Source organism: Macrotis lagotis, chromosome X (assembly GCF_037893015.1).
Source record: "Macrotis lagotis isolate mMagLag1 chromosome X, bilby.v1.9.chrom.fasta, whole genome shotgun sequence".
Lineage (NCBI taxonomy): Eukaryota > Metazoa > Chordata > Mammalia > Peramelemorphia > Peramelidae > Macrotis > Macrotis lagotis.
This window is the reverse complement of record NC_133666.1, coordinates 224,828,899-224,844,809: the sequence shown is the minus strand read 5'-3', so window position 1 is coordinate 224,844,809 and position 15,911 is coordinate 224,828,899. Positions and strand designations below refer to the sequence as shown.

Here is a 15,911-nt window from a genome sequence, read left to right as displayed (position 1 = left end):
AGACTACATAATTTTTTTAATGAATTCTGAGTACTATCATTTTCATTTCATGATAGATTTCCATTGGACTTATATGTCATTGTTTAGTTTTACTTTGAACCCTACATTCTTGCTTAGTTAGGCAGGGGCTCAATCAATTTTTGTAAGGGAATAGGCAATGATTTAATCTTCTATGGCCTCAGGATTTGTGTCCTTGAAAAAGTTCTGTTGAGCTGATACCTGGGTACCTGGGGAAGTTATTTACCTTCCTTTTGTGAGTTAACAATTTCTTCCAAGAAGCAGTAATACACTCATTATTAATGGTGCCATCATAGAATCCAGACAGCATTTATAATTTGTTGATGGGAAAAATAACTAGGAGTAAATGTGAAGGAGATTGAAAATAAGAATAGGAAATAAACTTGCTAGTTCCTCAGAGTTTGTGTGGTTTTCTTGATGGATTTTTTTATGGTAATTGTAAGATGGATTGGGAGAAGGAAATATAGATTTTACTTATTATAAAGTGGCATATTGAATTAAAGTATATAATATTTATTTCCTTGGGAAAATGAATTGTATATGAGACCAACTTTAATAGAATATCTACATTTTTAATCTTTTTGTTAATATTCAACATTCCTACTACTAGGGCTATTGATTTTTACTGCATGACCACTGTTTTTTGAAGGAGTTGCTATTTTCAGAATTAATTTTGATAATGAAAAAAAGGAAAAGTACAGTTTTTGATTCACACTAGCAAATCATAGTGTAGATAATACAAAGAATAAGAATTCTCACCATCTGAATAATTGATAACTTGATGATGAAACCTCTCTGGTTCCACAGGAGTAATTCTATAGTTTTAGTATGCTCTTTAGTAGTTGTAATAGAATTAAGGTAATCCTAAACTCTTAAACCTTTCTCCATAAGGATCAAATTTTTAGTATTATTTACCTAGTGTTCACACCGTGGGAAGATCCTGACAAAGTCATTGACAAGGGAAGAGCTGAAGCTTAAAGGTCATCAGACCTTTTTTCTTTTATACACAAACCAGGCATGCCTTTGTATATCCTTGTCTCAGAGTTCAGAGAAATTACACAGATATTTATCTTGAAGCTTAGAAAAACACAGTGACTTTAAGAAAGAGAGAATTTTTCCCCAAAGGAAACAGACTACTCAGAGAATCAGTGATGCACTCAGTTGAATTCTTAGTGTTTTTTTTTTAATCTAGTCTTATTTGACTTGTGGATACTAGAATATTTTACTATAAAACTGGAAAAAAAAGGAAAGAGTGACAAAAAGCAATCAGTCTGTTGCTCTTCAGAATTTTTAAATGACATGTTGTCAAAGGTTATTCTGAGCCTTGTTAAATTTATGAGCCAACTAATATGGACAGGATGTCAGACGAAGGGTAGAAGGAAAATTCCCATGAAAGTTAGACCTGTCATGGCGATTCAGATGAATGTGTATTTAGGAAAAGTTGAAATGTTAAACATGATAGAGCTGAATATGAACAAATATAGGGGACTGAAATACTAAAGAAAATATTTTAGGCAGCATGACCCAGTGAAGAGCCCTACCAGAGGACAGCCAGGTGACTCAGGGGATACAGCACTGGCCCTGGAGTCAGGAGGACATGCATTCAAATTCAGCCTCAGACACTTGATAATGTACTGTGTGACCTTAGGAAAGTCACTTAAGCCCGTTACCCCACAAAACCAGAAAAAAGGGAGAGAGAGAGAGAGAGAGACAGACAGACAGACAGACACTGACACTGACACTGACACTGACTCTACCTCAGAGTTCAAGACTGGATCCAGGCACATGCTTCTTCTGAAACCATGGAAAAGTTGCTTTACTTCTCAGTGTCTCTAACAACTGGACAGAGGGAGTTTGCTCACCAGAACTTCCCTGCATTAGTAAAATGGTAGATCCAGATTTTAAGTCAGCAGAGCCCAGGATTATCTATTCACTTTTCTAATTAAAAAAAAGTATGCTGTGGGATATATGACAATTTTTTCAAGGCTTTGAGTTTAGTGCATTTTTTACTAATAATTGTTCAACACTTTGGTGAACATTCTTGAGGTATTCTATATACAGAATGCTGATTTTTTGAAGGGAGTGGGAAGCAGTAGGAGAAGCTAGATGAGAGATAAAGGTGGTGGTTGTCATGGTGATAAGAGTTGGAATGATAATTTTTTTGTCTGTGTGTGTGTGTGTGTATGTGTGTGTAAAATGTTTTGTATGAGAAAGGGGATATAGAAAGATAGATGAAATGTCTAATGAATGGCTGAATTTTGGGGGGGGGAATAATCCCTTTCCCCTTAAAAAGTCTCCAGACTGATAATTGTTGGTAAATACTTCTCTAGTAGATCAGCAACATATATCATTGGTTCAAAGAAGGGTTGGAGGGACTAATTTCTTCTGAAAGTACTTTATTAAACTAGTAGGTTCTGTTCCAAAATTTTTGCATTATTATGTGGTTTGGTAAAATAGTGAATCCATAGGATTCAAGGAATTGTTTCTTTGGGAGTATTTGGGAGGAGGAACCTATCTAAATATATTATTTATTTTTCTAAGTTAAAGAACAGAAATTTCTTTAAATCTTAAATTTACCTTGAAAGAAAAGGGATTATATTCTGAGCAGTTTAAATTTCTATTGAAAATCTCTATTGAGGTGCGACTAGGTGGAATTACCTAGCTGTGTGTGGCTTTGGGCAAGTCACTTAATCCCATTGCCTTGGAAAAAAAATCCCCTAAAATAAAAAAAAAGAAACTTTCTTGAACAGGAAAAATGGAGAGAAGAGGATTTATGATATTGGAACAATTTATGACATCTAAGGAAGTATATTACTCAAGATATATTAGTGTAGGCATTAGAAATAAGTCATGACAATTTCCCCATAATTTAACAGAATATGACTTAAAAAAAATAAGAATTTTGTCTTCTAAATGACAAAGTTGAGGTGGCTAGGTGGTGCAGTGGATAAAGCACTGGCCTGGAGTCAGGAGTACCTGAGTTCAAATGTGGCCTCAGACACTTAATAATTACCTAGCTGTATGGCCTTGGCCAAGCCACTTAACTCCATTTGCCTTGCAAAAAAAAACAACCTAAAAAAAATAAATGACAAAGTTGAAGATATGAGGAAAATAAAATTTAAATTTGTAAAAAAGGGACAACTTGTCAACTATTTTAAAGATAATTCTACTTTCATTTTTCTTATATCATCTTCAAAATTTAATAAAAAATACTTAAGTGACTGGTCTTTGGCATGTTGTCTTTAAGACTAAACTCATCCACTTTACATCACAAAGGAAACAGTTCCTGTTGTCTAAGCATGAGTAACTGTTCTTTGCTTTGCAATTTAAGTGGAGCTAACTTTTTATGTGAAGTTCACATACACCATTCCTTTCTTCTCTTGCTTTTTGTTGATCATCCACTTTGCCCCAACACATTTTCTTATAGTGGTGTAAAGATGAAAGTGAGAAAGGCTCAATTATCAAATGATGTCACAGAATTTGAATAATTTCCAATGCTTGTTTGTTCATTTGCTTGCAGTAGTAGGTCTTTGATGGGACCAATTTAAAGTGAATTTACTTTACTAAGATTTAAACACAAAACTTGGGAACTTAATTGTCTGGGAAACTGAATTCATCAACAGCTTTCTGCTTAGCTTCCAGTCTTAGAAGGTGCGACTGCAGTATTTATACACCATTACTAAGTTTTTCTAGAACATGTGGTACTTAGTAAAAGAATAACATGTATACTTTGGGAGACGCACAAGTTCTTGAGTTTTAATGCTACTGAATATCTATTCTTTGTATTATGGTTCCTAAGAGACTTGAAATTATTCAATAAAAACTTTTTAATATATGCATAATAGATCACCTTAAAGAACTGAAGTATGAATTGTAGGATTACATAGTAAATATTTGAAATTGATACCCTTTTTCTTAGGGAAGTTAAAATCTAAAATTTTGTTTCTTCGAAAATGTATGTGATATTATAAAACTATCAGAAACAAAGAATTTTTTTCAAACTTCATTTGTGTATATTTGAAAGATTTCAGTGATACAGAATAATAGTATTCCATAGTTGCTTTTCATCTTTTTCTTTCTCTAAAATGAAGTGATTGGACTAAGATAGCTTTAGATATCTTCTGGATGATGTAGTTGATATGTAATGCTGGACTGGGAGGCAGGAAGATTTCAGATTTGACCTCAGACATTAGTTGGGTAATCTAAGTGAGGCACAACCTCTCTTGGCTTCAGTTCTGCATCTGTAAAATGGAAAAAATAATAGTACCTTTCTCACAGAGTTGTTACGGGGCTCAGATCAGATGTAAATCAATTAACTCAATGCTTGTAAAATTTACTTAAATTATTATTATTATTATTATTATTATTTTATGAAGATTAAAGTAGGAACTTGCTTTCTTCTTTCTTTTCAATTCTAGATGTATGATCCTATTTCCCATAGGTCTTTTTCCTGGTCCTGTTTTAGGATGAAATATTAGTCTCTCTATACATCAACCTCAGGGCTCCTCTTATTTGTTTGATTACAACCCTCTTATCCATACATTTTAGAAAATTACTTTACCTCTATGTTCTTTTCTTTGTTAATAAAACCACTGAGAGATTCAGCTCACCCGTATTTTTTTTTTTTTTTTATTGTTTTGCAAGGCAATGGGGTCAAGTGCCTTCCCCAAGGCTACACATCTAGGTAATTATTAAGTATCTGAGGCCAGATTTGAATCAGGTACTCCTGACTCCAGGGCCAGTGCTCTATCCACTGTGCCACCTTAGCTGCCCCCTCACCCATGTCATTTCTAAATCTTCCACTTTTATCCCTAAAATCCCTGATTCTTAACTTTCCATGTTTGCAAGTAGTTAAATCACTTTTGGATTTCTGGACCTCTATGCTGTTGGTGGAAGAATTTGCATTTCTTTGTCCGTTTCCAGGCTCTCATCACTTCTTGCCTGGGCTGTTGCAATGACCTGTCTACCCAATATCTTGCTTGCCCCACTCCAACTCATCTTACACACTGGCCAAAATGATTTTCTTTAGGTGCAGCTCTGTTTGTGTCATTTACTTCTTCTTTTTTTTCCTTTTATTAAAGATTTTATTTATTTTGAGTTTTGCAATTTTCCCCCAATCTTACTTCCCTTTCCCCACTGCCCCCACAGAGAGCAATTTGCCAATCTTTACATTGTTTCCATGTTGTATGTACATTGATCCAAATTGAGTATGATGAGAGAGATATCATATCTTTAAGGAAGAAACATAAAGTATAAGAGATAAACAAGATCAGACAATAAGATATCAGTTTTTTTTCCATATTAAAGGAAAGTCCTTGAACTTTGTTCAAACTCCATGGTTCTTTCTCTGGATACAGATGGTATTCTCCATTGCAGACAGACCAAAATTGTCCCTGATTGTTGCACTGATGAAATGAGCAAATCCATCAAGGTTGGGCATCACCCCCGTGTTGCTATTAGGGTGTACAGTGTTTTTCCTGGTTCTGCTCATCTCTCAGCATCAGTTCATGCAAATCCCTACAGGCTTCCCTGAATTCCCATCCCTCCTGGTTTCTAATACAACAATAGTGTTCCATGACATACAATATACCAGTTTGCTAAGCCATTCCCAAATTGAAGGACATTTACTTGATTTCCAATTCTTTGCCACCACAAACAGGGCTGCTATGAATATTTTTGTAAAGTGATGTTTTTACCCTTTTTTTCATCATCTCTTCAGGGTATAGACCCAGTAGTGGTATTGCTGGATCAAAGGGGATGCACATTTTTGTTGCCCTTTGGGCATAGTTCCAAATTTCTCTCCAGAAAGGTTGGATGAGTTCACAGTTCCACCAACAATGTAGTAGTGTCCCAGATTTCCCACAACCCTTCTGTTATCCTTTCTGATCATACTGGCCTGTCTGAGAGGTGTGAGTTAGTACCTCAGAGAAGTTTTAATTTGCATTTCTCTAATAAGTAATGATTTAGAGCAATTTTTCATATGACTATAGATTGCTTTTATCTCCTCATCTGTAAATTGCCTTTTCATATTCTTTGACCATTTGCCAACTGGGGAATGGCTTTTTTTAAAAATATGACTCAGTTCTTTGTATATTTTAGAAATGAGTCCTTTGTCAGAAACATTAGTTGTAAAGATTGTTTCTCAGTTTACTACATTTCTTTTGATCTTGGTTACAGTGGTTTTTATCTGTGCAAAGGCTTTTTAATTTAATGTAATTGAAATACTCTAGTTTGTTTTTAGTGTTTTCTCCATCTCTTCCTTAGTTATAAACTGCTTCCCTTTCCATAGATCTGACAGGTAAACTAGTCCTTGATCTTTTAATTTGCTCATAGTATTGTTTTTTTATGTCTAAATCCTGTATCCATTTGGATCTTATCTTGGTATAGGGTGTGAGGTGTTGGTCTGATCTAAGTTTCTTCCATACTACCTTCTAAATTTCCCAGCAGTTTTTTTTTTTTATCAAAGAGAGAGTTTTTATCCCAATAGCTAGACTTTTTGGGTTTATCAAATAGCAGATTACTATAATTGTTTCCTGCTATTGTGTCATTCACTCTTTAGTAAACCCTAGTGCCCTCCCCACCTCCATTGCTTCTAGACAAAATGCTAACACCTCTATTTGTCTTTGAAAATTCATCACAACCCAACTCACCTTTCTAGATTAATTATTAATTACTCTACTTTCTATGCTTTCCAGTCAATTCAGGCTGTTCTCTCTGTTTCTCTTGACTGACACTCCATTTCCCATTGCCTAGACTAGCCTCAGTGACTGGCATGCTCCCCTCTCTTAACCTCTGTCACAAGGAATCCTTCCTTTTCTTTAAGACATAATTCAGAATCCACCTTATGCATGAAGCTCTCTATGATCCTCCCAGCTGCTTGTGTCCTTCCTTACCCCTAATTATCTTGTATTTATCTTATAGTCATTCTGCATATATATATATATATATATATATATATATATATATATATATATGCATTCTGCACATCTATTCAATGTGATAGATACATATTTTTCTTTCTTTCTTTTTTTTTTTTGCAAGGAAATGGTATTAAGTGACTTCCCGAAGATCACACAGCTAGGTAATCAAGTGTCTGAGGCTGTATTTGAACTCAGTTACTCCTGACTCCAGGGCCGGTGCTCTATCCACTGCGCCACCTAGCTGCCTTTCAGGAGAATTTTAATAGTTCGAGCAAGAAAGAATGAGGGTTTTTGCAGTGATTATGGAAAGAAGTTCTAAAAATTATCACAGAGGTTGAATTAATAGAATTTGATAACAAAGTGAATGTGGGGTGGGAAGAATTAAGGATCATTGTTGGGCTAAGAGCTTGAGTGATTGAGAGGAAGTTAGTTTCATCAATAGAAACAGAAATTAGGGAGAGGGCCAAGTTGGGTTTTTATTTATCTACTTTTTGGTGAAGGAAAGAGAAGGATGATTAATCTATGTTAAGTTTGATATTTAGATATTTAGAAAGAAATGTTCAGCAGGTAATTGGACATATTAGGATAGGGATCATATACATAGGGATAGGAATTGAAACTATGAGAGTGAATTTATTCACTAAGGGAAAGAATGTATGCATATAGAGAGAAGCAGGTCAAAGAAAGAATTGTGAAAAATAGCAATGCTTAGAAGATGGGAAGGAACTGAGGAGTCAGTCAAGGAAAAAGTAAAACTGGTCAGAGGTAAAACTATGGGAGTACAGCCAAAGGAAGCTGAAGTGTCAAAAAGTGGGGGCAATCAAACGAGTATAATGTTCTAGAGAGATTTAGTTGGATGAGGACCTGAAAATGATCATTTGATTAGACTTTGTGATCAAATATGGTGGTTAGTAACTCATTAAACATTTATTAAACTTCTATATATAAGGCAGTTCACTAGACACTGAGTTTATAAAGACAAAAATGGGGAAAAAAATTCCCCGTCCTCAAGGAGATTACCTCCTTTAGGGTTCACATTGATTTTAGAGCAGTTTCATTCTGTACCTGCCTTCCATCTCGTTCCTTGTAGTTTTAACTATTTTTTTATTCTGTCTTTTCCAGACTGAAATCATGCTCATTGATAGGAAAACAGAAGTAAATTAAGGAAACAAGTAAATTTTTTAGATACCAGTAATTTTGGTAGCTCTTACATGTCTTATGTCTTTTTCCAGCTCATTTTATAGATGATGAAACTGATGCCAACAGGTTTAAGTGACTTGCCCAGGGTCATCCAGCTAGTAATTTTTCCTGACTCCAGATCTGGCACTCTATCAGTTGTGCCACCTAGATGTCAGGCTTTGTTTGCCTTGCCATACCTATATACATTTATTTATCTCTACATATATAATCTGCCACCTGCCTTCACTTTCATCTAATATATAATTTAAAATATAAATTTTTGATGATCATTCCATAATTCATCTTTTCTTTCTTATAAGAATCAATTATTATGTCATCTCTAGAGTTTCCTGAAATTCTCTTATTCTTTTGGATTTGGTTTTACATTTAGAATCTCAAACCATGGGAGCTCAAGAATTTTTTGAAATCCAACTCTCTGAAAGAGTCTAAATACATAGATTATTGTTACTTTTTAAAGGTGTAAACAATTTTCCCAGGCAAATATATTCATTTAATTCTTGGGATACTTCAAAACAGCCTAGAGAATCTGTGAGCATGATATCCTAACTTCATCAGACTCTGCCTAGTGTTGCCTTTTTTTTCATTATGAACTCCACAATAACACAAACACTGCCTCTGAAGGTTTCTATCATTCCTTTACCATCTAAGTTTACCCTTGTTGGTTAATATTAGATTCAGAATAGTATTACCTCCTGTTCCTAGTAATCTTTGCCACCATTTCTATCCCCTTTGTCTCTTTTTCCTTGATTCCAGCTGGGATCCATAGCTATCTGATTATTAGAAGGTAGGATACTGTGCTTACAGAATCTCTAGGCTGTATTGTGCTATCTCAATAAGAATTAATGGAATATATTTGCCTGGGAAAACTGTGTTTATATCCTTAAAAGGTACCAAAAATCTCTAGATAAAAATATGGCAAGTAGTAAGTGGGAACAAATAATGTATACAGAAATGCCATTATTATCCTGACAAGGTAAGGTTTAAGGGAACATTTTAGTTAATAAAATAAATAATGCAAGTTTCTTTAAAACAAAACCCAAAGCATAACAAAACATGAACTAATTTATTAGGCTCACATGACTGATCACATAGATCTAAAGGAATCTTAATTATCCATGAGGTTAAATGTTCTCTTTAGTAAAGGTAGATCTACATTACAAATAAGTAGTGCTTTAAAAATATAGTGCGCTGATGTATTTTGGGAAGCTCTCAAATCATGAATATTGCTATGAAAAAGAACAATATTGATGATTCAGAAATGTGAATTTTTGTTGGGTTTATTGCAACTAGTAAACAGATACATTGTCAAATTTCTTAAGGTAATGTAAATTCTCTCCAATGTTATTGAGCTACTCAGTAAAATTGAAGAAAATGTAAATCCTTAGATTTCTGTGGAGTAAATGTTGTGTCCAAAATAATTATATAATAGCTACAAAATAAATGGAACCCCCCCCCCAAAACCTAATCTTAAGCAAACCTAAACTAAAAAAACTAAAGGTAATTGTGTGTGTGTGTGTGTGTGTGTGTGTGTGTGTGTGTGTGTGTATGAAATCAACAATGAGGAAATGCAAAATTACTCTTCAGATTCTCTCTCATCAGTTGTTTCTGAGGATTTTATTGCATAGGACTTCTATAGATATACCCAACTGTGAGTAGGCAGTCAATACATGCTTATTAAATAAATGAAGAATAAATTCAACCCACATTGGCTATTTTCCATCTGAGTTTTTCTATTTCAACCCTGTCTCGATGTTCCACTGCTTAACTTGTATGAAGGCTGAGTTGATATTCCAAGTTATTATTTAGATTTCTTTTTTCTGAGAATAATGACATGCTTGATAAATCCATAAATTCATGAATGTTTAAGACTAGGTAGTGCTATTTGAAAACTGAAGCAGTTGGAAAATGAATAATAGTTGTCAGCGAGTATGACATTATTATAATAACAATTGAAATTTTTGCCTTAGTACTGTAATTATCTGAAATAGTTTTGAGTATTTAATGTGTGTGTGTGTGTATTTTTTTCAAGTCTGTGTTTTTTTTTGTGACTCCTAGATTGTTGCTCCTATCTCCAAATTTCTTCCTTGTTTTTATTTTAAACTTTTAAAGAACAAAATCTTTTTTTTTTTTACATCTCATCCGTTTTTGCTTTTTCCCCCCCGCACTCATAGGGATGCCCTCTGCTTCTTTATTGGTTAATCTTCTTCCATCATTACTCATCAGTTTTGTGTTTGGAGAAACAGAAGTAAGATTTGGTGGACATACTGAATTCCTTGTTAATGAAACAGCTACAACAGTCATACGACTTGTGATTGAAAGAATAGGAGAGCCAGCCAACATCACTGCAGTTGTATCGGTAAGAAAATATTTCAGTAAATGCTCTTTTTTTTTTATCAGAAATATGTTTTTTTTCAATGAATTTTATTTCCCCACCAATTATATGTTAAAATAATTTTTAACAATTTTTTAAGAAAAGTTTTGAGTTGGGGTGGTTAGGTGGTGCAGTGGATAGAGCGCCAGCTCTGGAATCAGGAGTGCCTGAGTTCAAAGCCGGCCTCAGACACTTAATCATTGCCTAGCTGTATGACCTTGGGCAAGCCACTTTAACCCCATTGCTTTGCGAAAAACCTAAAAAACAAAAATTTTGAATTCTAGATTCTGTCCCTCCCTCTTTCCTTTCCTTTCCTTCTGTGAGACAGAAAGCAATTAAATATATATTACACATGCAAACATTTCCATATTAATCATTTTGTGCAAGAAAACTCGAATATAAGAAAATGAAAAATAGTATGCTTCAGTTTTTAATCAAGCAATATCACTTCTTTCTCTGGAGGCAGATAGCATGCTTTATCATTAGTCTTTTGGAATTGTCTTGGTGGAACATGTAATGGAAAGGTTTTTAGGAGTTAATTTCTTTTTCAATTTGATATTTTTAAACACCTAAATTGTGATGACATATATATATATATATATATATATATATATTTATATAAAATTTTACATTCTAAAGTGATATGACATCTGTATTTCACAGACAGTAGTGACACAACAACATTAAACAAATGACCTTATCAGGGGTAGGTTGATTATACTTCTGCTTATAGTTTTTTAAAAATTATTTTTCATATTTTGGCTTTATATCATGAAAATTTCCCCAATATATCCCTCCTCCCCTTAGACGTTTCATCTTTATAATGAGGAATTAGAGAAAAAAATCCATCAAACCTAACCAGCATATTATAATAGACAATATGCAGTGTTTGACACTGTCTATAAAGCATCAGAAGGATGTGTCTTATAATTATTTTTTTTATGATAAAGTATCATTATAATAATGTCATAGTGTTAAGTTTCAGTTGTTTTGTTATTATTACTCTGTCTCTTTATATTGTATTCACTGTGTATACTGTCTTCTTGGTACTATTTCCTTTTGCCTCAATTCATATATCTTCCTGTGCTTCATTTTATTAATTTCTTACAGCAGAGTAATATTCTATTAAATTTATGTACCACAACTTATTTAAAATAAGATTTCTAATTGATAGACACATATTTTGTTTTAGTCCCTTGTTATCACAAATAAGTGCTGTTACAAATATTTTAATGTAAATGGGACTTTTTTATTATTGACTTCCTTTGACAATATATGTTTAATAATGGAGTCTGTGGTTGAAAAGGTATGGACATTGTAGCTATTTTGTTTTTAACAAAGTTCCTAAATGCTTTCTGTAATTGTTCAGATGAATTAATAACTCTACAAGTAATATATTAGTTTGCTTTTCTTTCCAACCTTTCCCACTTACCTTTAATTATTCCCATCTCTTGACAATTTGTGAGGTGAAACTCCAGAATTTCGATTTGCATTTTTCTTATTTTTAGGGATTTGAAGCATTGTTTCATATGTCTAATTACAGATTGAAATTTTTTTGAGAACTCTTTGTTCATATTCTTTGACCACTTACGTGTTGGGGGTGATTTCTTTCTTATATAATTGAACTGATTATTATTTTGTGAAATTATGAAATTGGGTGGGCCTTCTTTGTTCTTTAAGAACTCACCAGGAAGACCACAGTGGCATCAGAAGTGAGGCTGCGATTACACTGTAATAATGCACAGAGGGTATAGGGGTGAATGGACTCTGAAAGTACAGAGACAAGCTGTGAAAATGGGTACAAAGGCAGACAGCATGAGGACAGGGATGGATTGATGAAGGAAGGCAGGCAATAGTGGCGAAGATGATGGAGGGGAAGAGGCAGAGAGTAGCACCTAGTAACCATGGATTAGAGTTGGGACCCTTTGATAGCACGAATCCCATGGATATGGAAGAGTGCTGGAAGGGAGAGAACAGGATTTTGGATTTTGAGGTCTTCTCTTTATAGGCTTTTTTTAGGGGTGCGGAGGTGAGCATACTCTTTTCTGTGCCATCTTGGATAAGTTCATTCACATATAAAACATCTCAAAGTTGTTAGCAAAGCTTTTAATTTAGCAAATCTTTGTTATCTCAAAGTTATCAACACTACTTGTTGAGCTGAGTTTATATATCAGAGAACCAAAAGACCCTTACAGCAAGGCCTAGATGACTTTCCTTGATTCAGCACATATTACCAGAATATATTGGTTAATATATGATACAATTTATAAATTAAGATTTTTTGATCTTTGAGATAGTTTGTAGATGATTTCTTTGCAGTCCTACTTCCTGGTATTGTTACTTTGTACTGGTTAGGTTACTTATAAATTTACTTAACTGACTTAAAAGTGAAGGAATAGGGGATCAGAATAATTTTAACATGTATTTCCCTAATTTGTATATATATCTTGAATATATATCTTTTCTAGAGGTCTTTAATAAAGAAATTTTCCTCAGTCAATGCCTTCCTTTCTTCTGGTTGTGGTAATTTTGTTCATGTCAAAGCTTTTCAATTTCGTGGAATCAAAATTACTTGCTTTCATATTAATTTTTTTTTTTTTTAGGTTTTTGCAAGGCAAATGGAGTTAAGTGGCTTTCCCAAGGCCACACACAGCTAGGTAATTATTAAGTGTCTGAGACTGTATTTGAACCTAGGTACTCCTGACTCCAGGACCGGTGCTTTATCCACTGCACCACCTAGCTGTCCCTTCTTATTTATTTTTTAACCTCAATAAAAAATATGTAGTGATACTTATAATCTTGAATGCAGTTCAAACAAATTAGTTCTAGCTTCTTGTTGCCTTGCTTAGCTTTATGGATTCTGAAAGTTTTAGAAATTATAAATGCACTAAAGAGAGAGCCTTTGGAAAGTCTGAAACTGAGAGAAATTAATCTAAAATGTTTATAAATTAATAAATTTATAAATAATTTAAAATTTAAAAAAATTAAAAAAATAAATATATAAATTAATCTAAAATGTTTATAAATATAAAAAATGTATTTATAAATTTTCAAGTTTTAAGGAACTTAAGAGGTAAGTGATGTCTATCCAAGAAGACAGAAGATAAATAATACCTAATAATAAAAGATGAATAATAATAGCTAAGAACACCAGCTCTACAAAGTTCCTTCTTATGTGGCAGTTGAAAATACTATAGTACAGTTTTGCTCCTACCTGAATCTCTCTTTTGGATTTGATAAAAATTATTCAGTGGACCCTATAAAAATCATATGTGAAAATATACTTTCCAGTAATGCAGTCATGTGCACAGATTCTTAGAATATCATTGCATTGAAAGTCTAAGGTGTTTGGATTTTCTGTGTATCCAAAATTTCACCCTGGTTTTACAAATTAAAACAGTGTTTTTTAGCTTGATTTAACTCTTATATGTATGTACATGCTCAGGACAGACTATTTCTTTGAATGTATGATTAGCTTTCTCTTCTTTGATGGAGATGAAAGATTTTTCACAATCAGAGTTGGAAGGGACATCACAGACTGTGAATTCCAACTCTTCTCTGTAGCTTCTCCTGGTCATCTAACCTTTGTTTGATATCCTCTATAGGCAACCCATTTGATTTTTAAGAGAGCTCTCATTGTTATGAAATTTTTCCTTCTATGAAGCAAAATCTACTTCTCTGTTCTGTTTCTCATCCTCGGGTCAAACAGAGCCAAGTTAGTGTGTGATAAGTTGGAGGTGGGTAGGAAAGCACTATTTTTAGAAACAAATAATTTCTGTGTCAGGTTTCCCAATAGTTACAACATTAGTAAAAATTAACATGTTTACTGCTTTAAGATTAAAACTTAAGGTTGAATTATTTTATTTAATCTCATAATCCTCTTAGGTAATAATAGTAATAAATGACATTTTTGTTTAACTTAGAGGTTTACAAAATATTTTCCTTGCAAATTATCAGACAGCTAGGTGGAGCAGTGAATAGAGGAAGACTCCTCTGAGTTCAAATTGCTTACTAGCTGGGTGACCCTGGGCAAGTTATTTAACTCTGTTTGCTTTAGTTTCCTCATCTATAAAATGAGCTGGACCCCAAAAGGGGTCAAGAACTAAAAAAAAAAAAAGCTAAATAACAACAAAAGAATTACCATCCAAATTTCATAGATTAGGAAACTTAGACTTGGAGTGAGGGCCTTGTCTAGGATCTGAGGGCAAGTGCCTAGTGCCTGACTCAATGAACAAGTTTTTTTATTTTTTTATTTTTGTAAACCACTAAGTATTTAGGGATGTTGAGAGACTATGGAGCTTTTCTTGGGCAGGGAAGAGAATAAAAATTGTTCTTGAATCCAAAGTAGGTTCTTTTGTTGCTGTTGACAAGGAAAGTGATAGATTGTTATGAAAACCTTGAGCAGATTAAGTTCTCTCAATCTTTTTTTTTTTAAGGCTTTTGCAAGGCAAACGGGGTTAAGTGGCTTGCCTAAGGCCACACAGCTAGGTAATTATTAAGTGTCTGAGACCGGATTTGAACCTAGGTACTCCGGACTCCAGGGCTGGTGCTTTATCCACTATGCCACCTAGCCGCCCCAGTTTCCCTCGATCTTTTATAGTTAATTTTCAATTTGGGTTAACCCTCTATAGATTAGATTTTGTTATACTTTAGAAGGAAAAAAATTTCTTTGCTTTGTTTTTTTGCCTTTTCTCCATATGGTTTACTTTCCATAGTTTAGAGGAGCAAATGCATAAGGGTATTTATATTATTATTATTATTATTATTTAAAAAAATAACATTTTTGAATTTTATAGTTTTTCCTCTAATCTTGATTCCATTCCTCTACCCCCCCCCACAGAAGGCAGTCTGTTAGTCTTTACATTGTTTCTATGCTATATATTGATCTAAATTGAATGTGTTGAGAGAGAAATCATATCCTTAAGGAAAAAAATAAAGTAAAAGTCAGCCAAATTATATAATAAGATAATGGTTTTTTTAAAAAAAAATTAAAGGTAATAGTCTTTGGTCTTTTTATATTTAATATTTATTTATTCTCATTTTGTACAAATAATGTTTTTTATACATTACTAAAATATTCTTGTTTAAGAGTAAACAAAATACCCCCTCCCCCCTAAAAATATAGACTCCCTTGAGCGATAAAGTAAAGGGGAGAGAAAAAAATTAAAATTAAAAAAATAATAGTAATAATTGTAGGTATGGCCAGGTGGCACAATGGATGGAGCACCAGCCCTGGAGCCAGGAGCACCCGTGCCCATATCCGGCCCCATACACCCAACAATCACCCAACCGTGTGACATGCAAGGTACCCTAACCCTACTGCCCTGCAAACAAAAAAACGAAAAAGACCCAAGATAAAATAAAATAGTAATAATAGTAGAGGTGGCTGGGTGGCAGACAGA

General features: G+C 33.7%; 1 protein-coding gene across 4 annotated transcripts in view; it reads left to right on the top strand.

Moving 5' to 3' along the window:
- LOC141502675 (adhesion G-protein coupled receptor V1-like) overlaps window positions 1-15,911 on the top strand; it is a 456,940-nt gene that overhangs the window by 19,740 nt on the left and 421,289 nt on the right. For all 4 annotated transcript variants that reach the window (XM_074207517.1, XM_074207518.1, XM_074207514.1 and 1 more), the window contains exon 2: window positions 10,310-10,494. In XM_074207517.1, the coding sequence (XP_074063618.1) occupies window positions 10,310-10,494 (185 nt within the window). The remainder of the gene's footprint in view (window positions 1-10,309; window positions 10,495-15,911) is intronic.